Source organism: Mesocricetus auratus, unplaced genomic scaffold (assembly GCF_017639785.1).
Source record: "Mesocricetus auratus isolate SY011 unplaced genomic scaffold, BCM_Maur_2.0 Super-Scaffold_100015, whole genome shotgun sequence".
NCBI lineage: Eukaryota > Metazoa > Chordata > Mammalia > Rodentia > Cricetidae > Mesocricetus > Mesocricetus auratus.
Window position 1 is genome coordinate 19130701 of NW_024429198.1, and position 21464 is coordinate 19152164.

The 21464-nt window shown below is 42.6% G+C and overlaps 1 protein-coding gene across 2 annotated transcripts in view; it reads right to left on the bottom strand.

Annotated features, from left to right (window-relative positions):
* Positions 1–360: 360 nt before the first annotated feature.
* Basp1 (brain abundant membrane attached signal protein 1) overlaps positions 361–21464 on the bottom strand; it is a 46859-nt gene continuing 25755 nt past the window's right edge. For both annotated transcript variants that reach the window (XM_040757664.1, XM_005081307.4), the window contains one exon: positions 361–1963. In XM_040757664.1, the coding sequence (XP_040613598.1) occupies positions 1274–1954 (681 nt within the window). In that variant the 5' untranslated portion in view covers positions 1955–1963 and the 3' untranslated portion in view covers positions 361–1273. The remainder of the gene's footprint in view (positions 1964–21464) is intronic.

Consider the following 21464-nt stretch of genomic DNA (forward strand, 5'->3'; position numbering starts at 1 on the left):
GAAACCATCTAAGTGGCACTGGACATATGAAACTGTTGTTTATTTTCCCGGGCATTTCTCTGATTTGAGTCTGAGAAATCCTTACAGTGGCTAGGCTTCTTTATGAAAAGTCATTCCCAGTATCCGATTGGAAAATTACTCTCAGAGATCCTCCTTATCATTGGGTGTGAATCCATAGACCTTTTCCCTGTTCACCGGATGACTAAACGGCACATTGTTTATGGTGGTTTGTCTGGTTTTTAAAGACAACGGTCAAGAAGACTTAGGATCCTGCTTCCCCCCTTCGTTCAGTCATAGTGAGGAAAGAAAAACACCCATTACAGACAAGGAAGGGAAAAGAGATCCAACAACAGCCTTCGCTACTTTTTAATCGTTTAACTTTATTACTGTTGCACCATTTATACAATTACATATAATTTCAATGCATCCATTGTACATTTTTTTATTTTTGTTTTTTTATTTTATTTTCCATTTTCCAATGGGTGGTGTGTTGGTGTCTGTGACACAGACGGCAGAAAACTGGAACTGCAATGAAGGCAGACTTTTTTTTTCATTTCCACTGACCAATAAACAGAACTACAGGTGCACCCAACCACGGACATGCATTAACTCGTCATGAGAAATCTAGGTAGGCTAAGTATGATGAGAGAATGTTTGTTACTCCCAAACATATCTGGAGAGGAAGAATGGAGGGTTGGCATCGAGATACATGTGGACAAGCTAAGTGGGCTTCCGTCTGAAAGTTGGCATTCATCCACAACGTTAAAAAAAAAGTACCAAAATAAGAAAGGCTGTAAATCAAAAAGGAAACACAGAAAATACTGCTTTCATAAAGATCTGATTGCCTTGGCACTGGCCCTGTGGGCAGAATCAAACGCTACCCTCCCCAGCTGCATGGCAGGAAAGATGTTGGGATTTTCGGGGTGGAGCGCCAGGGGACAGCGGTTCAGGTACAAACGATGTACTTTCAGACAGTGATCTCTAAACTCCAGGACTGACTGGTCAAGTTGACTGAAGGTATATTAGATATTTCCCCCACAAAAATACTATTTGGATTCTCCCCACCCCCTCCCTCCCCTGATGGGACACATCCTCTTAATTTTTTTTCTTTTCCTTTTTAATCCCTTGGGCAATACATATCCTTACTTCCAATTTGAAACAAGTTAGTTATAGGATAGAGAGACAGAGAGAGGACAGAGTGAGAGACAGAGAGAGCGTGAGACAGGTCGTTTGCAAGTGGCCTCGTCGGTTCTGGCTAGGCTGTCCCGGTTGGTTACTCTTTGACGGCCACGCTTTGCTCGGAGCTGGCGGCAGCGGCGGCGGGCGCCTCGGCCTGCGGCTCGGTGGTGGCGGCTGGGGGCGCGGCGGGCGCGGGGGCCTTGGCTGTGGAACTGGGCGCCTCCGAGGCCGCGGGCGTCTCCTTGGACGAGGGCGCGGCCTCCGCGCCGCTAGGTTTAGAGTCTGAAGCCGGGGCCGCGTCGCTTTTCGCCTCGGGGCCGGCGGGAGCCTCAGTCTTTTTGGCCTCGCCCTCCTCCTTGGCCGCGCCTTCGGCCGCGCCCGTGCTCTCGGCGCCCGCGGTGTCGCCGGCCTTGGGGACCTCGCCGCCCGCAGCGGGCCCGGGCGCGGCCGCCTCCTGCTCGGTCGCCGGCGCGGGCTCGGGCTGCTCCTCCGCGGCGCCCTCGCTCTTCTCGGGCTCAGCCTTGGGCGCCTCCTCCTTGGCCGCCGCCTTGTCGCCCTCCTTCTCCTCGGCCTTGGCCTCGCCGTCCGCCGCGTCCTTGGGCTTCTCCTCCGCGCTCTCCTTGACCTCTCCGGCGTCGGCGGCCGCCTGGGGCTCGCTCTCCTTCGGGGTTCCCTCCTCCTCGGTGCCCGCGCCTTCAGCCTTCTTGTCTTTGTCCTTGGCTTTCTCGTCGTTCACATTGTAGCCCTTCTTCTTCTTGCTCAGCTTGCCTCCCATCTTGGAGTTCTGCAAGGAAGCACAAGAGGAGACAAAGCGGTGTTAGGGTCGGGCAGGCAAACCCACAGGAGTGGGGAGCCAAGGACCCCAGGCAATTGCACAGGGGCTACCGAGCAGCCTGCATGTCACATGCGTTCTACCACAATTTAGATGTAACACTTCGGAAACAAAGAACAAAGAAAGGAATGCCTCAGCTATGGAGCCTGCAGGCCAGCAAGTGCTCTTAATGGAGGGATCAAGGATTCAATGAGTGGGCCCCAGCTACCAGAACGCTACCAGAACGGAGGACCGGTGGCGTGGCATTGGTTTCTTATCTGTCTCCTTCTATCCGTCTTAAACATCCAAGATTAAACACGGCTTCACAAAATGGCAGGGACAGCCATTTTAGAACTACAATGTACCTGGTTAAAAACCAACAACAAAACCTCATCATTTATCAACAACTTTCTGAAGAATCCGCACAGCATACATCACAAATCTATCACCTATTGCTTCTGGAAGCACGTTTTTAGTAGCATCATATGCCTGTGAGAAATCACCGCGATGTTGCTTTCTTGAGAAACTGTGATTGTTTTTCGTTAACGGAAGTGGGCAAAGCTTTCAAACGCTAACATCCCACGGCCGCTGTGGGTCCCCACAGGAAGAGTAGGTCGGAGCAGAAGCGGAGTGAAAGGCCACAGGACAGAGTAGAAACTCTTGGAGAGCTCACCAGGCTTGCTTACTCCCGATAGGACCCTGAGCTCTCTTAAGCCAGCTATTCCCCACCCCTTACTATCATCCATTCAGAACAGAAAATGTGCTTTTCTTCACTACACCTCTTGTGATCATGATTCACGATAGTGAAATTACCTACATTTTTAAAAAGTCGGGTGTTGCATACAGTGCTATTCTTCAGTCAAAATGTGTCTCACCGTTCTATGCTAATTTCCTGCCTGGGTTCATTTCAAGAGTTGGAGGAGACAAGAAACGAGAAACAAACACAAAGATGACTGAAATATTTTTCCTATTTTCAAGAAGGGTCTTCATTGTGTCATCTAAGAATTGCTGCTACTTTTCTTTTTAAGGAAAGAAATGGCTTGGAGTCCTAACTCACTTCCTAACTCACTTCAAGCAATGGGTCCCATTTTCTGTTGGAGTAAATCAAAATATTTTTGATTGTGGTAAATATTTTACCATTAAGCAATAAATGAAAACATAAAATTGAGTGATAAATTAAATTGTAATTTGTAACACCACCATCAAGTTCTTAGACACGTTACCAGTGTTGATATCACACACCACCTCAGCTCCTATACTCCAAGTTTCATTTTGATGCATTAGATTGAGTTAGGAAATAGAAAAATCTGACAGGTCTACCTTTAGGTTCTTTTCCCAGGTGTATGACAGAAATCCATACACCAACCAAGAAAGACAGCTTATGAAACAAAGAGTAAATGTAGTCTCACTGTGAACAAAGAATGGAGTTCTGCATTCTGACACCCACAATATGAAATTCTATATAGCAATCCCCGGAGGTTTAAAGTCCTGTTGGTTTACAAACCTAAAATCTAGGATACTAAATTGGTTTTCTGCAGCACAATTAAAGCCACATTCTAGTCTTTGTCCTCAGCCCAGCTGTGACTCTTTTCTTGGTAGAAATCGAACACACACAATCAAGTTGTAAGAGAATGTGTCTCAGTACTGTCGATTCTTAAAACACAAACAGCCCGCGCTTTCAGCTGATTTACCTGTGTGAAACACAGCAGAGTTCCAGGAGGAGGCTTGCGAAATGCACTAAAATTCTGGGAAAGCAGATGTCTCGTTATTTCCTACAAGAATATGAGTGAACACCTACCCAGCACCCAGAGAGGGTAAATTAGAGTTACAAATTAAAACCAAAGGTGGCAGGAACAGTTCTAACTCTAAACAATTTACCTAAATGTTTAACCTTCTCAAGAGTGTCCTACAATGGTGTACCATTAGTATCTTCCTTTTACTGAAAAGGAAATCCTAACTAGCTGAGTTCCTGAAGCTGTGCAACAAAACAAAAGTCAAAGCCAAAAAGAATGTGTTAGTCTGAGAAGCACCACCTGGCAGGTGATGGGGGAACTCTAGTCATTAAGAAGCTGATTTGGCAAGGGAGCTGTAAACCTAGGAATGTTACCTTCCTGGATTCCCAGGCAGGACCTCCCAGAATGGCCCAGAGCTCAACACATTGAGAGGATACAGGATACAGGATACAGAAGAGGCTTCCTGGGTAATCTCTACCCTAACCCTCTCCTCCTCCTATTTGCTAGTGAAGCTCTTTTATTCGATCCTTAAGATATGACAACAAGCAAGAAACATGGGCACAGAATTGAATGAGTCCCCTTCTTCCTATGATTTCCAGTTTTGGAAGAAGTGATTTAGTCTAGAAAGTTGGAACACTTGAGTTTTAAGAAAGTAAAGATACATTTTACAATTCCCAGAGAATTCTGCACTTAGAAATGTAAACAGAATAGCAGAAATTAGGTTCTCCATAAGTGAGTTTTGGAACTACCCATTAGAAACACGAGCTCCTGCTGTATTTGCAGATGTGAAGAAGTTTGTACAGAGTACCCGATACCAGAGTCAGTCTACCTCTCTGCCCAGAACACTTTAGACATAATTTTCACGATGTTACAAGTCTTTCTAAACAAAGATTTGTAAAACCGAAGTTAGAAGCTAGCACAGGTTGTAATCCTGACACCTTCGAGGCTGGGGCAGTGGTATCTTGTATTCCAGGCCAGCCTGAGTTATATGGCAAGATCTTGTCTCAAAATCACAACAAAACAATTATATATGCATTATAAATCCATTCCTCCAAATAAGAACTCGTCCTGAGTGGTCGTGAAGGAAGTACCATCTCACTTTCCACTGTGGTCCCAACACCCTTCCCTCAGTTACTTCAAGGAAACAAGAATTCCCACTTTTTTACATTAGGATGGAAAAGAATCCACATTCTTTATTTAAAGGCCATCAATTGCTTCAAATTTATATATAAAGGATAAAGAAAATCTCTATTTATCTTGTCTTACAACTCAACAGTAAGATGTTTCTGAGAAAAAGTAACATGACAAATGTCTTTTTTCTTGGTCATTTTCTACACATGAATTTTTTCTGCAATATCAAAAGATAAAGCAGTGCTTTAGTGTGTTTAAATCACTAACATATATATTCTCATATATTCACATACACACACACACACACACACACATCTCCTATGACTGTCTTCTATTTTTCCTCTCTTTAGAAACTCGGGCCGCTCATGGTCAGTCAATGACTTTTCCTAATGAATGTTTATTTTGGAATTCTTGTGACACTTCAATTGCGCAGATGTGTTCCTGTGTCTGTGTGTATGTACGTACAGGTGCATGTAAAAATCACAGAATAACTGTGGTTTTCAATGAGAATGGCCCCCATGGGCTCATGTGTTTGAACACACGCCATCATGACTGGCTTTTTTTTTACTTGACTTCTGAGTGGGACCTCAGGTCCCAGTAGCTGACTTAGTGACCTCCCCAGCCCCTTTTGTGACCCTTCTAAAGCCCTGTTTCTTTAGCTTCTTCACACCCAAGAAGGCACATAAAGAAACACCTTCCTACCCAGACAGATTTGGGTATGGTGATTTCTTTTGCCCTACAAGGCAACTCGAGAAAGTAATAAATATCCTTCAAAAAATATGCATCAGTTCCTCCTCTAAACCAAGTATTAGGATTCTAGGCATTGACAAGTATATCTTACAGAGGGGAAAACTATTTACAACTAATTTCAATTACCTAGGGAGGAGAAACGTGATCTTTTATATTGGTACTACAGCAAAACGTAATGACAAATTGGCTCTTGATCCATCCTGAAAGTTTAAATTCAGAAATTTTACAGCTATATAAAATTTGAATGGGTGCATAGATATTTATTTTTATGTTTCTTTGAAACTCCAGGAGATTAAAGGTGACAAATAATTCAGAACTTATAATCAAGGCATTCTTACAGAGATGGTCTGAAATGTTTTCCTGTTTATTACTTCCTCTCCAGGAAACCTGTCAGAGAACAGGAATATATATATGCCCCTTGGCTGTTTGCATTACATAAATTGTGCTTATTTTGTATACAATGCCCAGGACACAGCAGGGCCCAAATCAGCTCTGCAATTATCTCAGAGGTCCATAAAATCACCCTAGTTCTCACCAACTACTGTATGATGTGGGTGCTGACAAAAGTCAACACACCCTGAACATTACTGAGCTCACATTTTTTTCTAATCTTAAAGTAAGCCAGTCTATCAGTGCAGCCAATTAAATTAAAAGAACAGTCCACAGAGAAGACATTGTCTGCAGAGCCTCAGGAAAGCGTGGCCCATGCAAATAGAGGCCATGTGTTTTCTGAAGCTGGGCCACACTGTTTCACAGGACTCTACACTCACAGCTGAACCACATATAAGCGAGCACAGCATGAACCAGGAAACCTCCTCTCATGCATTTCCTAGAGCAGGGAAGAATCATCTCAGTAGTAAGGGCTTCCTCCATGCATCTGACAGCTCTTCCATTCCTAACCACAGACTCCTCTGTCCCAGGATAGAAAGCTGGGAGATGGTCTCATATCTAACCAGGCTGATCTTCCCGGGGAGGTAAACAATAGAATACTGAATTCTAGGAAGAAAATCCCTCCAAAGAAATAAATGTTAGGATATCACAGCACAAAGAAGGCCAAAATGTTGCCAAGACTCTTCCCTTTCCTTCCTTCCACGGGCCTAAGGGCTTAACACACAAACAGCGTTCCCTCTCCAGTTAGTACCTCTCACCTGGGAGGAAAACATTTTCTGTTTTCATCCTAAGTGAGCTCAGAAACCTTGGGAATTACTTTCGAAGAGAAAAATATTCCTTTCTATATACCCATGGCCTTTCTAAGAGACTTGGGAATAATGAAATTATCTAAGAAATTCTTACCCCTTGATTCTTTTCTCCAACTGAAAGGGTAAGTTTTTTCTATATTCATGAAAATGGGAAAGCTACATCAAATAAAACAAGGACACATTGCCATTTTGACAGAGTTGTAAAAGGGCTCCATTTTAGGGCTGAGGCTGCAGCTCCGGTGGTAGAGATTACTTAATCTCTCCAGGAGGCCCTTAATCTTGCAGGAGGCCCTGTGTGTGGTGGTCCATACTACAATCCCAGCACTCAAAAGGTAGAGGAATAATCGTGGCCAGCCCGGTATAGAGAAGCCCATGTCTAAGACAAACTTTGGTTTTTAAAGGACACATTTAGTAAGATTTTGTTTGGAATGTAAGCCAAGGATCTTAAAGATCAGTTGTGGTTTCTTTTATATATATATTTTTTAATTTAAATTAGAAACAAGGTTGCTTCACACGTCAATTCCAGGTCCCTCTCTGTTTCCCTCCCCTCCTCCCATGCCCTCCCACCAACTCCCCCAATATCCCCTCATTTCCCCAGGGAGGGTGAGGCCCTCCATGGGGGTGTCCATAGTCTGTCATTTCATCCAGGGCAGGGCCTAGACTCTCCCCCAAGAGTCCAGAGTGAGAATGCATCTCTCATTGTTGGATAGGAGTCCAAAGTCCATTTGTATACCCGGGATAAATACTGATCTACTGCCCAAGGCTTGGTTTCTAAAGCCACGGGCCTTGCTTTAAGAAGCACAAGGCGGAAGTCCCGGGGACCTGAAGCACAGATCCTTTATTCCTGGCATGAAAATCTACAAGTGAGAGTGTCATTGAGAGAGCAGAGTGGGAAGAGCTGCTCACCTCGAGTGTCTACCCTCCAGATACTGTCTTTGGAAGACCTGCTGCACACCCAGTCCTCTCGCTTGTTTTTGCCTTACAGAAACTGGAGTCCCATATTTACCCTAAAGACACCTTCAGAGGACATGGAGCAAAAGCATGCAGCAGCAGGGGTGGGAGCGTTGGTCCCTTTCTAACAAAAGTAAAAGCGGTGGTGTAATGAAAGGCCCTGTCTTTCGTTCTAGCGATCTTGGCCATGGACAAATTGCTTTGGTGGATAGAAACACTCTCTGACTCAATTTCAGGGGTAAAGGGCAGTGGTTGTACCCTTTTCAGAAGACTGCACATTGCAATAATGCGGTTCCTCAACCTCTTCCAGTAATAACCAGCTAAAATGCATGGCCAGCCCTACTACCTGTACACTCTTGGTTTTAGCCAAAAAAGAATTGCATTCGGGCTTTGCACAGCTCAGCAGGTAAGTGCACTTACTGAACAAGCATGAGGACCTAAGTCCATATCCCCAGAACCCACCTAAACAGCTAAGAATGCTTACACACGTGACTGTATAAGGACAGGGTGAGAAACAGGAGGATTATGGGGGATGGATGGTTTCCAGCCAAATTCCAATGGCTAACTGTGTTTCCAGGGAATAAGAAGAGTGACACAGTAGTGATGTCTTCCTCTGGCCTTGTTGTATGCAAACAGCATGTATACCTGCATAAGAATGTGTGTATACACCTCATGTGTGCAAGCATTCTCTCTCTCTCTCTGTGTGTGTGTGTGTGTGTGTGTGTGCTCTCTCTCTCTCTCTCACACACACACACCATATTTTAAAAAATCAGAATGCTAGGATTTTAAAAACAAAAGAACTACAGTCATACAAAATTCGAGAAATGATAGCCCCATGTCCTAGGATAGTATCTGATGCACATGTAGGTCACTATGGAAGTTGTTTGTGTGGTTTCCTAATAAAAGGTGGCTTTTGTAGAGCTGTTGTTACCGTGTCCTTTCTCTATTCTTTAAATTAAACACATTCAATTTTTTGGTGTGCCTGGGTGTAGATGAAGGAGAATGGGAGAACTCCAAAAGAAATCAAGCCATGAGTAGAAGAAACAAGAATTTTATTAATTTAACAAGCCTTCAGCCCTCTAAGACAGGTCTGAATAATGATATGTGATCAAGCCTCCTCAAAGACATTTGTGCTGACTTGGGTTATGCCAATGGCCCTCAACTTGGCAGCACATAAGACCAAGGCACTTACATGCGGGTGTTTCTCCCAATCTGTGTTCTGAAGTTTGGATGCAGATGCAGGACTTGTGATGCATGTGTCTCACATGCATGGTATGCAGATGAGTATGATTTACAATTGCTCACTTTTCACCTGAGCAGAACTTCCTTGGTCCTATCACTATGACTTAGGCTGCCCAGTTCTTTGAGCAAGTGAAGAATCCCTAATCAGAGCACTGCCACTCTTGAGAAAATGCACAGTTGCTTAAGGATGCAACTTCAGGCCATTAACTAACATTCTCCATGATATACCCAATTCCATTTCTCACTAGCAAATTCTATATTAACATACTCCATCAATGAATATAGCGTTGTAACTTAATAGAACTCACTGGCATGCATTAACCAGCACATATTAGCAGCAAGAAGACAAGAAAATGACATCAAACTCCTCCATATGATCCAAAAGCTAATATAGCTACTACTTCACAAGCTATCTCTATTTGTGTCTTTTCTTTGCACTAATAACTTCCAAGCATTTCTTACATAAAAAGCTACAAAACACTGAATAATTCCTATTTTGAAAATGCAAATTTGGATCAATTGGCCATTTCATCTAGAATCAAAATAGGGTTCTTAAGTATTATATCAAACATTATTACACAGACAACTGCATATCTGCAGCAAAACCCAACATGAATATACAGCATCCTGTTCAGAGACTAGAGTATTATTTAAAGTTCATCACTAGGGACACACAAGAAATAATCTTCTGATTGTGTTTCTATCTTACAATCAGAAGAAAATATGTATGCCATGGAAGGATGCTGGGCCCCAATCCTCCATTCTTGACAAAAGCTACATGGCTACAGTAAACTACATCCTTGGACAAGCAACTGTCACTCAGCTAACACAGAGCTGCAAAGTTAAACAGTTTTAGAGCTGCAAAGTTAAACAGTTTTAGATACCAGGAAACCCACTACTGCCTTTTTTGAAAGCAATATAAAGTTACAATTGGCCCATGAATTTCATCTGCTGACATATTTATCACTAGACAAGGTGGACTTGTAATTACTCAAGATGGAAGAATCTAAGCTATTTGTCAAATCTAGCTATAACTGGGTGTGGTGGTATAAACATACCTATAATTGCAACACTGGAGCTGCTGAGGCAGGGGGATTGAGAGCTCAAGTATAAATTAGGCTACACAGCAGAGATTTCTCTCTTACAAGTATCACAAACCTCCACTACACCACCACACCACCACCACCCTCACTGCAGTCGTGTATATGTACATACATACACACACACACACACACACACACACACACACACACACACACACTAGCTGAAGCATGTTGGGAGGGAGTCTCCCCTTACCTTAAAGAAAGAATTAACAAAGAATGAAGAAGCAAAGAGTGGTTTTAGTAAGTATAAATAGAAGAAAGTGTCTGTCTAAAATAGATTGTCAGGCTCACCGATTTCTATTTTGAATAAATGACTGGTTCCTTTATTTTAAGTGCTTAAAACTTTTATTCTAGGGCCGGGCGTTGGTGGCGCACGCCTTTAATCCCAGCACTTGGGAGGCAGAGGCAGGCGGATCTCTGTGAGTTCGAGGCCAGCCTGGTCTATAGAGCAAGTGCCAGGACAGCCTCCAAAGCCACAGAAAAACCCTGTCTCGAAAAATCAAAAAAAAAAAAAAAACTTTTATTCTAAAATGGGGAAATGAGGTGACGACGATATAGCCTGTGTGTTTTGGGTGTCCTTACCAGTGTGTGTCCATCACAATGACTTGCTGTCAAGCTTCTTCAATGCCTGGTGAGAATCTCCATTATTATTAGACTTGCCGTTTTGTCACTGTCTGCTCAGTCAAAGCTTCTGTTCAGCAATTCTAACATCACTACCATTCAGGGACAGCAATGTTCTCCAGGGAAAGAGAACTGTATTAAGAGTTGTCAACCCAGTCTAAGTTCCCAAAGCAAACCTCTGAAATATCATCAGTAAAAACTGAGAGAGAGTATTTTGAAGACAAATTATTCTCTGTTCACAATAAAATGTTCCCAAGGGTTATGAAAATTTATTGAGGAGGAAAGGAGAAAGGTAGGGAGGGAGGAAGGGAAGGAGGGAGGATGAATACATTCATGCTTCTATAACCCAATTTTTTCAGACAGATGACCAAGATGAATTTTTTTCTACAAAAGCTCAGAAATGTACAAGAATACAGGAAGTCTTTGCAGCACAAAGAACAATGGCTCACAAGTGACCTCCTAGTTGTACGTCACCCATCCCAGGCCATCCTACAGAAACTACAGCAGAATACTCAGTGCATCTCTGGGAATTGCAATAAATAAATAAATAAATAAATAAATAAATAAATAAATAAATAAATAAAGGCCAGCATGCAGGGGAACCTAGAGAAATTAGTATGATTAAAACAGTCTGGAAAAATACATTAATCCAGATGGGAGAGGAGCTTTATTCCAAGCATATGAAGCAAAAGGGAATGAACACGATATCCAGCAACTAAGTATAGAAATACCATGAGAGTGAAAACCAAGAGAGGACAGCTGAGGACAGAGAAGCAGGGAAAGTTATTGGCTAAATTGAAACATGAAAAGTACTTACATATATATGACTTATTCTCCCTAAGATGATGCTAAAGGTTGATCTTTGTATACATCAATGTAGTAACTGTTCTATAAGGAAGAAATTATTACTAGTCCCACCTTACCATGAAGAAATTGACGAAATTTGACCAGGTCAGGGAGCTGTGGACTACTGCCTCCTCCATGACCTTGTTACTGGCAGGAGGGCAGGGGAGATGCTTGACTCTCGGGGAAGGCCCAGATAATATCTGAGCAGCATGAGAGGATCTCTCCTCAATCAGCACCAAGAGTCTGAGCAAACTGATTCCAGGAATCCAGACTATTAGCAAGCCTGGCTTCTCTTTTGCAGGGATTTGGATGGAGTAGACATATATATGGGAATATGGGATTAGGCAAAAAAAATGGAGAAACTGAAGTGGAAATATGAGAAAGTATTAATGAAGGAATGTTCTAGGAGACTCAAAGATGTATGCCTAAACTAAGCTTGTTAAAGAGAGACTGTTGCTATTCTGAAGGTGGAGGGAAAGAGAAATAAATCCAACTCTAATGGTTGTTCCCTCACTCAATCCCATTCTTTTCTAGATGGATATGATAAAATATGAACTATTCCAAGGCAAGCACTTCACAAGATCTCTGGATAGTAATATCGGATTTTAAGCCTTCAGAGTTTTAACTTCTCATGGGCCAGACATTTTTCCTCTTGGCTCTTTCATATTCCACATAGAAGGGGTTAAATAAAGGGAACAAAGGGGCAGGCATCTCACCAGCTGAAAGACTACACAACTGAACTGGTGACCATTAGACATGGGAAGGTCTTGTTGTGACACAGTGTGCCATGTAGCAGCAAAGAGAGTCACAACATTCTGTCCCCCACCTCCCCACCCCTGGCTTCTCAGAATTGAAGGCACTAAGCAAGAATTAAAGCATATATTTTCAAGCAAGACCAAAAGGGCTTTGGTTCATGTGAACCCCTTATTCTCCTTTATTACAAAACCTGGCTTGGGTGTAGATAAACCATTCATTTTTAGTCATTCATCATTTGATTGTTCAATCCCTTTATATTCCGTTATATTATGTTGAGAGTTTTAGCAGTCAAATAGACCCGTGTAGTGACCTAAAGCTTTTCTTCAATATTTATCCAAGTCCATCTGATGTACGTAGGACAAACGTTTTGTTTTGTGTTTGTTTTATGGTAGTTACTGTTCAATGGGAACTTGATAAATACTATAAATTCTCTATACATAGGAACATGAACCGCTGACTATAAAACTAAGATGAAAAGAATCAATACAGTGATGTTTACACACCGAATTATGTAAACCCTTCTTTCACCTGGCAGTAGAAAAAGAAGTATGCTAAGCTACAGTGGAGACTTCCATTCCATTAAATGAAACATGACTAGGTCCTAGGCAACAACCATGGCAACAAACTCTGTCACTGTGACCCACAGCAGTCAGCAATAAGAACAGACATCCTACAAACAACATCGTCATGGTTTTCCCACTTTAAGTAACTGTGTGTGCATTAATACAAGTCTCAAACTGTACCTCCTCTAACTGATCCTACAAGTTTTTAGCCATAACATCTGGGCTGATCATTGTGCTGCTGCCCTGACCCTGGCAGGTGAGGCTTCTCTTCAAATGCAAAGGGTGACTGGCTTCAGACATTATGCAGAGCCTCTCTTACTACATCCTGCCGTCTGTGGCCGGCACTCTCAGAACTCATGTATTATGCATTTCCATCATTCGTGGAATACGCTTTTAGAGTCCACCGAGGCATCTCGTTATTTATTTGCACTTAATGGGCAGCCCTTTTGAGAGCACTGGCTGTAGCATCCTCACACAATTCTCTATGAACCACCTGCGCTTTCACTCAATAGTGGACCACAACCTCAGGAAATGCAGGCCGCTGAGATCATTTCTAAGCCACATTTCCCTTATAAAGACTCAGGAAGGCAATATGGCGTATTACCACAACTAATTTAGAACTTTCAAACTGAATCCAAAATAAAGTATGGGGGACAATAACTAATAGCAGCTGAGATATTTTTTGCTGCTTATTAGCGGGCTAGACAGGACTTGATGGGCTTGGAGCCATGACAGTTTCTCTCACTTGTAGCTTCCTGACAAAGAAGGAAGGTCCACCAACACCAGGAATAGCTACAACTTACTTTCAATCATCCCTACCCCCAGATATAAACAGATGAGTCACATATTTTATGAATGCCTAAACTTGTCACATATTGATTTTTCAATGTATTTTTCGTCAATTCAATAAGTATGGTTATGTGCAGTCTTAAAACCACTTTTCTAGTTTTAATCATTGTCTCAGAAAAACATGTTACAATTCTTTTTACCTATCCTTAATTATCTAAACAGCGTGCTTTTCCTTGGCATCTTGTGTAGCGCCAAGATGGACTCAACAAATGTTTTCTACGTTAATAAAGGAATGAAAAGTCCTCAGACAAACAGTGTGTGCTAGGCCCACATCTAGAAGAATGAAAAGCTGACTTCAGGCAACACAGTGCACTGATCATCCGGTTCTTTCTGACAGTTGACATGTCTCCCCCACATTTCTCCGTCGGTACTCACACTCTCCTCCACACTGTCACCTCCTTCAAATCTGAGCCTCCAGGCTACCTAAGGAGACACCATTCAAGGAAGACACGTTCCAGTGTGCTGTGAGATTTCAACCGAAAAGAGGCTACTGCTTCTCAGCTGAGGAACCCTGACAGAGATCCTTGCATCCAGATCACAGCACATGCATAGCTGAAATTCAGGAGCACTTTCTGAGTGAATGATGGGGATGGATGCCAACAGGAATAACCAGATTTCAGGATAACTTAGAGCATCCTCCTTCAAACTCTCTTACTTTGCCACCACTTCAACATAACCTATCCAACTGGAGAGCTAGTGAGAACAAAGGCAGATGCTGGGGCCACAGGGACTTCTCAGGAGATTAAAGGGGGGGACCTAGAGAGTTCACACTGAGAATTTCAGACATGAAGTATGAGAGGCATGGGACTTTCTCATCGCCTATACACCCTGAAGCAGCAAAAGAAAACCAGTAAGATCACTGGTAGCTATGAAGAAAGTTAAAAATAAATAAGGAAAAGTAAAAGCTAGGAAACCTAGCCTATTCTAACCCAGAAATGATGAGGGTACACAGAATGTAGTGGTATTAGCCCCAGGGAGACATCATCAACTCTTAGGATATCTTACCTAAGTTCTTTTTGCAGGCAGAGTTGCAGACACATCACAATTACTACAGCATATTCCACAGTCCAAATATCCTCTGGCAGCCAATCCCTCTCCCATCTCCTGCTCACCCCACGACTCTCTTGCCAACTCCTTCAGCCAGTGCCACGGTTTAACTGTGGACACAGCATCCTTTGCTGAGCAATGCCCCGACCATGGTGCAGATAGTACCACAGTTTAGCTGTAGAGGGAATAAGACACAGCATCCTTTGCTAAGCAATGCCCCTGATCACACTGCAGAGAAACCCCACCTGGATGCACCAGGATTTAGGCAGGCTCTGTCACCCCAACAGCTTCATCCTTAGTCGTGGAGGGTGCAGGATAGGTGCTATTTGGTTTTGAGTGATCCCTTCTTACATAAGTCAAGGCTTTGATTGTTGTTCAAGATTTGCAGCCTATGCCATAACCCAATACAGTTCTCAGAAGCATTCATTTTATGTAATTAGAGTTCATGTTTCAGAAAACAGGTTTTTCTCTTTTGGTTCAAATAGAACTTCAATGGCTTGAACTCTGACTGGGTATACTCTATACAAAAAAAAAAAATGTGAGGTCAACAGACCTCATTGAGCTATGTGACCCAGGCTGGGAAGTCAGCCTCCACAAAGCCAAACTTGGCTGAAGAAGACAGGGTCAGCCAGTCATTGCAGCATCAAATGCATTATCTGTAAAAAAGGGAATGAAACCAGCTCGTGACACACAGTGGGTCTCCAGTCCATTTTTGTTTACATTCTTCTACCTAAAACAAAGTCTCTGTTGTATTTACATGTAACAGAGTCAGACTGAAATTCAAGTTACCTCCAAAACCCAGATGGAAATAGCAATCAGACAATTACTGCATTCACAACTGAGAAACAAGAGAGCATTGATTCAATTATAACAAAATAATCACCTTCCTCAATGTTATAATTCTAGGTCAGACACTGCAAAAATGCACAATCAGTTTTGTACTCTAGGGTTCTAAGAGCAGGTAACGTAAATAAATCTTCCAAGGATGGAAACAGATAGCCCACACCAGGAAAGGACGAATACAACCCATAATACCAAATGGGCAGGGCCAGTATTTAGGAAAATGCCCCCCGGGCAACAAGAAAGAAGGATTTCACTTAATGTGCTCAGAATACAGACTGCTTTCCAAGCTATTTCCATCTTTCTTACTTCAGGTTAGATCAGGCAGCTGTGGCAAAAAGCATGTAACTAAACACCGTATTCTCTTGTGCTCAATTCACCTGTTTGAGGTTGAGAACTAGTTTTTAAATTTAACTATTTTTCCCACAAGATTTTATTTTCCATCCAAGGTTGTAAAGCCGTATATTTGAGCACTAAGTCTGAAAAAAGCTAACAGAAACCTGTTGTTAACCTTAGCACAAAATTCAGGACAAAAATCAGTCAACACCATTTTTACTTACAGGTTTAGAGAAAGCAAGTTAAGAAACTGACCTTCGAGGCCACACGCTGCTATGATGGTTCTACTGGAACATGGACTCCTTGGTTGTTCAAGACATTCAATAGCACCCAAGTTACTTTCCACAGAAAACCAACTAACTTGGTTCACTACATGGGGTTTTTTAATTTTTAAATTTAAACATCTGATCAGCTAAGGACTGTGTCTGTGTCTTACCACAGCCATGATACTAACTGTTCAGGTTAAATGGGCACTTTTAACTTCCCAGGGTTGGTTACAGCAATTGCAGTATAAATTACCATAATCTCTTAGCTCTATATATTGGTCTTCATAAAAAATGTGTGATAATATTAAGTGTGTCTAATGAGAACTCAAATCCACCTACAGACTTGTTTCAAAAACTGTCCGAACATCTGTGCTACACCTCGGCTGCCCACTGAAACACAAGCTCGTCCCTGACCTCACCTAGATACTTCCTGCCAGCATCACCAGTGAATTCTGCTTCTTGAAAGGGTCAAAGGTAACTGAGCAAATGTCATCCCAAGGATCAAAGTCAGAGAAAGCAGCTTAAATACTTTGAACAAATCAGCTACAGTAGAAAGTTGATTTACTTTGCAAGACCTAGAGGAGAAAAACACATAGCGAAGGTTTCTTCATTCTCTCTTCAGACTTGTAGTTCATTGATTTGTGGTTCATGGGCCAAGGTGTGAGTTGCTAATAAACGGGGTACAATGAGGTGATGTGGGAAGTATGAGGACAAAGGAGCCATAATTGAGTCCCAATGCCAGTAACAGTGCATCTCCAGATTCATTGACGAGCTCTCTCTAATGGGTGAAGAAACCATGTGCCCTCTCCTAGGCACTCAGCCATGCCTCCTGCTTGTGCCTGTGGCACATAGCCATTCTTGCACCATTCCAACTCCCTACCCTATTGCACTGGCATGAGCAGTGGGTTACAAATTTCATTTCCCAGTTAGCCCAATGCAGCCAATGGATGGCAAGAGATTCAACACAGACAGCAACCACCCACTGCCACGGGGACCAGAGATTTCATTCGCCCTTCAGATGGTAATGGAAGCACAGATACAAGTCTGAGAAGGGGTACTAGTCTATGACTCAGAAGCCTGTCTCGGGGAGGGGGGGGGGAACTCTAGTGAACCTCATAGTATTAAGTGGGTAGATTGTTTCACAGTGTCATTAACAAAAGACAAGGGCACCTAAAGTAGATTTTTGAACCAAATTTTTTAAGCCAAAAACCTATAACCTGTCTCTCACACATCCCTATTATCACACACAAAATCTCCTCTACAAAACAAATAAGCTTCAAAAATCCCCATGGATCGAAGACACAATTAGAATAAATATAAAAATTTTGTTTGACTTTGTTACATTCGAGTATAACTGAGCCACTGTTTTGAGTAAAAGGATATAAACAAAAATTGACTGAAGACCTACTGTGTGTGTCGTGAGCTATCTTCCTTCCCTTTCCTATGGAAGATCCACTTGAAGGTTCAAATTGGTTACATGTTTGGGAAATGGATTTCAAAACATTACTGCTTAGAATTAGACCAAAGCAGCATCTTCAGTCGGCATAAACAACCAAGGAGAAGCAGAAGGTGAACTGAAATTACCCAAGACCATGCCTAAGCCAGGGAACATCAGTAGAGATAGTGATCAGACCCAGAATGTTACTTCCTTTGGCGCCAGCTGAAACAGGCTGTACCGTGTGATAGCTACTGAAATAAAGATATCCAGTATTGATGGCACTGAAGATCTACTCTCTTCATTTGGCAATCTCGAGTTCCATCCGTTTTCCCACAATAACATTATAATTTGTTGTTTAATGGCTGACTAATACTCCATGGTCCTCCTCTCTCTCTCTCTGTCTCTCTCTCTCTCTCACTGTAACATGAATGTACAGATATCTTTGTGGTATGTTGCCTTAGAGTTCTTTTGATATGTTTCCGGATTTAGTATGAATAGATCACATGATCATTACACTTTTAATCTATTATGACTCTGTGTGTGTGTGTGTGTGTGTGTGTGTGTATGCGTGAGCGCATGCACGCGCTCATGCTCAGCCATTTATGTTCAGCCTCACTTTTGAATTTTTCAGGAACTTCCATACCGATTTCCACAGTGGCTGGACCACTGTACATTTCCACCATCCTCCCAATAATGAACAGACATGCTTTGGGCTTGTGTCCTCACCAACTTTGGTTGTTTGTTTTCCTAATCACACATCTTCTGACTGAGGGGAGAAGTTAAAGGAGGCCAACTCAGAAGACAAATGACACGTTCTCCTCTCATGTCAGGAATATGAATGGTACATAGTGTCATATGAGAATAGAAAAAAGACAATTTGGGAACAGAAAATGGACAAGTAGGGACAGGAGAAAAATACTTATTCTCTCTATTTTTCACTGGCCCTTCCCCCCACACACACGCACACGCACACAATCCTAACATGTCTTAGGATTGGAACCAAGTGAGACTTAGACTAAGCTGTCAGTGGTCGAGTCGCACAGGTCACATTTTGTGATGGCTTCCCCTTGGGACTTGCACGCTTTGTTAAATTAAACCCTGTAAAATAAATGACAGTTATTTAAAAACATCACCAAGATCTCACTATATACAAGCACTAATCAAACTACCTCATTTTACTTTGGCACCCAGACTGATTCCATCTAACTGTGGCCTGGAAACCACACTTCAAAAAAAAAATCCACAAAATCAGAACAATCCTCATGGACAAAAATCACACCCCTGTCCTTAGAATTAGTGAGGAGAACACACCTGGAACACTCCCAGCCTCAGCAGGTCTTCCCACCCCTCCCCCAATCATTCTGCCATGCAGAGGTCATTCACAAGAGAACACTTTTATGTTTTATAAACAGGAAGGACACCAATGGTTAGATATGTACCACTATACCCCTGCAATGCATACACTCTTTCATGGGGAAAGTAATTTAAAAAATAAAAAATAAAAGAGCTTGAGCTACAGTTGTTTTCACAGAAACTTACTTTTTCAATTACAAGTAAATGTGAATCAACTGCTAACAAAGACTAGAGAAACTGCTTCTGAGTCTTTTAAAAATGAATTATACTCATTTTTCCCACAATCAGCGCTTATTTGCACAGAAGATACTAAAGTACTAGCTTGCTCTTTTCTTTGGGAAAAAAAAAAAGCCCCCCTCAAGATTCGTCTAGCTCAAAATACTAAATACTCTCAAGTACGGTGCAAATAAAGACATCCAATTAGAATACATTGTCGAAGTGCCTAAATGCATATTCTTTTTATAACGTTTTTTTTCCTCAAGTAGCCACACACATCCTTACACAGAACAAGAAAATGCAAAGCAGCACATGTGGTAATTAACCCTGAAGGATTCTTATGTTCCATAAATCCTCCCGCACGAATTAGTCGTATTCCCACTGCCGGTGGGTAAAACGCACACCAGTTGACTAACAACGTGAGAAGTGAAGCTTTGCCTCTTCAGTGGGCTCCAGCCCGTCAGCACACCAGCATTGACAGATGGACACAGCTGTGACAACCAAACTTGGCCTCACAGTTTGGTAATCAACTGACTTCGAAGGGAAGTCTTGAGAGATAAGGTTCATTTTGAGCTACTGAGAAGTTTGGTTGCTCAGGTCTATCCAAATCAAGCAAGAGAAAGGAAGATGCAGAACCAAGGATCCCCTCACTTCAGACCACAGCTGTTCTCCTAAATCAAGATCCACCTATGAAAGGTAACATCGCTAAGACAAAGTTTTCAGAAACGTAGCTGAGTCCTCTGAATCCTGCAGACGAAGAAGAACGCAACAGCTGATTTTCGGTTTTGTCATGTGATTTGATTTGTCTGGAAATTCCAGAACTTAACCTCTTCTTTAAGAGCAGCAAGCAGCAAACTGGGCTGCCTTCACCCCTACAGAGTTGAAGGAAGTTCCACCGGAACTCAGGCCTCACCATTCACTGACACCGCCTGTGGCTCCTTCGCATCCCAAGGGCAAAGCTGAATAACTGAGACCGACACTGTGTAGCAGAAGTCTAAAATAGTGCCTGTCTGGTCCTTTAAGTTTGCTAAGCCAGGAGTGGTGAGAGTGGTGACACATTTGTTTTACCAGCTCTCAGGGGGTTGAGGCAGGAAGGTCACAAGCTACAGGTCAGCCTGGGCTACATACGCAAGCCCAGGATGGCAGGAAAGTGAAGGAAGAAGGCTAAGAGGGTTAGCTCAACTGTGTGTTGGTCTTGGGTGAAAGTTCTCTACCCAATGACCAGATGGGAATCTGACTGGAGTCCACTGGAGGCTGCAAAGGTGAGTCAGACACCAGTTAGAATGGCATGAGGGATTCATGCACACTGCAGACAGGGGAAGAAGATAGTTGGGGAAGGGGGAGGTTTAGGTTTTAGTGGTGTTTGTTTGTTTGTTTGTTTGTTTATAACTCAGACTTCTTGACAGCAAAGAAACATAGGATGTAACAGGAACATAGCTCTTGCAGTGAGGCAAGCCACAGGGGATGGTAACATGTGAGAAGTTATCTCTAAAATCTGAAGTGACAGGATTTTAAAAATACTCTCCTTGAACAGAGGACAAGGTCTTGTGGGGCCCTTGTGATCATATCATGCTTGACCCACTGCAAAGTTAAAATATGTATCTCTATGATGGTTGCATGATATCAAAGAATCATCTAATAGTGAAAGGAAATGCTATCCACTTCATACCATGAGTTTCTTCCCAGACCACTCTCTTCCATCACCAACTCTAGCCTGGACTTGTCTCTCCTGTCCAGGGCTGAATCCAAACATTCCTGAGAGTATCACCTTGGGTTGCACTCACCCAGTCTTTCTCTTGTTAAGACATGAAGACCCTCTGAGTTCCAGAGCTTCTGAGATGCTGTAACGTCCAGAGCACTGATTCTCATGCTCAGGTTTTACATTCAGACACAATGGTACAACCAGTTGGGCAACTGTCAAAACCCTCCAGCTCAGAGTTTCCCAAAGGAAGAAGGCTGCTACCTTTCTCATCTACTTGAACCCAATCTTCCTGTTGTGTTCCAGTCTAAGAGATGAGAACTACTAAGCACTCTGCTACCAGCCAGAAATGTTGGGATCTTACTACAGCATTACTACCGTTGCATGCAATTCCATGTGATCTCCTCTCACTTAAAATCTTGCAATTCCATTGTAAGATATGAGAGAGAGAGAGAGAGAGAGAGAGAGAGAGAGAGAGAGAGAGAGAGAGAGAGAGAGAGAGAGAGAGAGAGAAACAGGGCAGGTGACCTGCCAT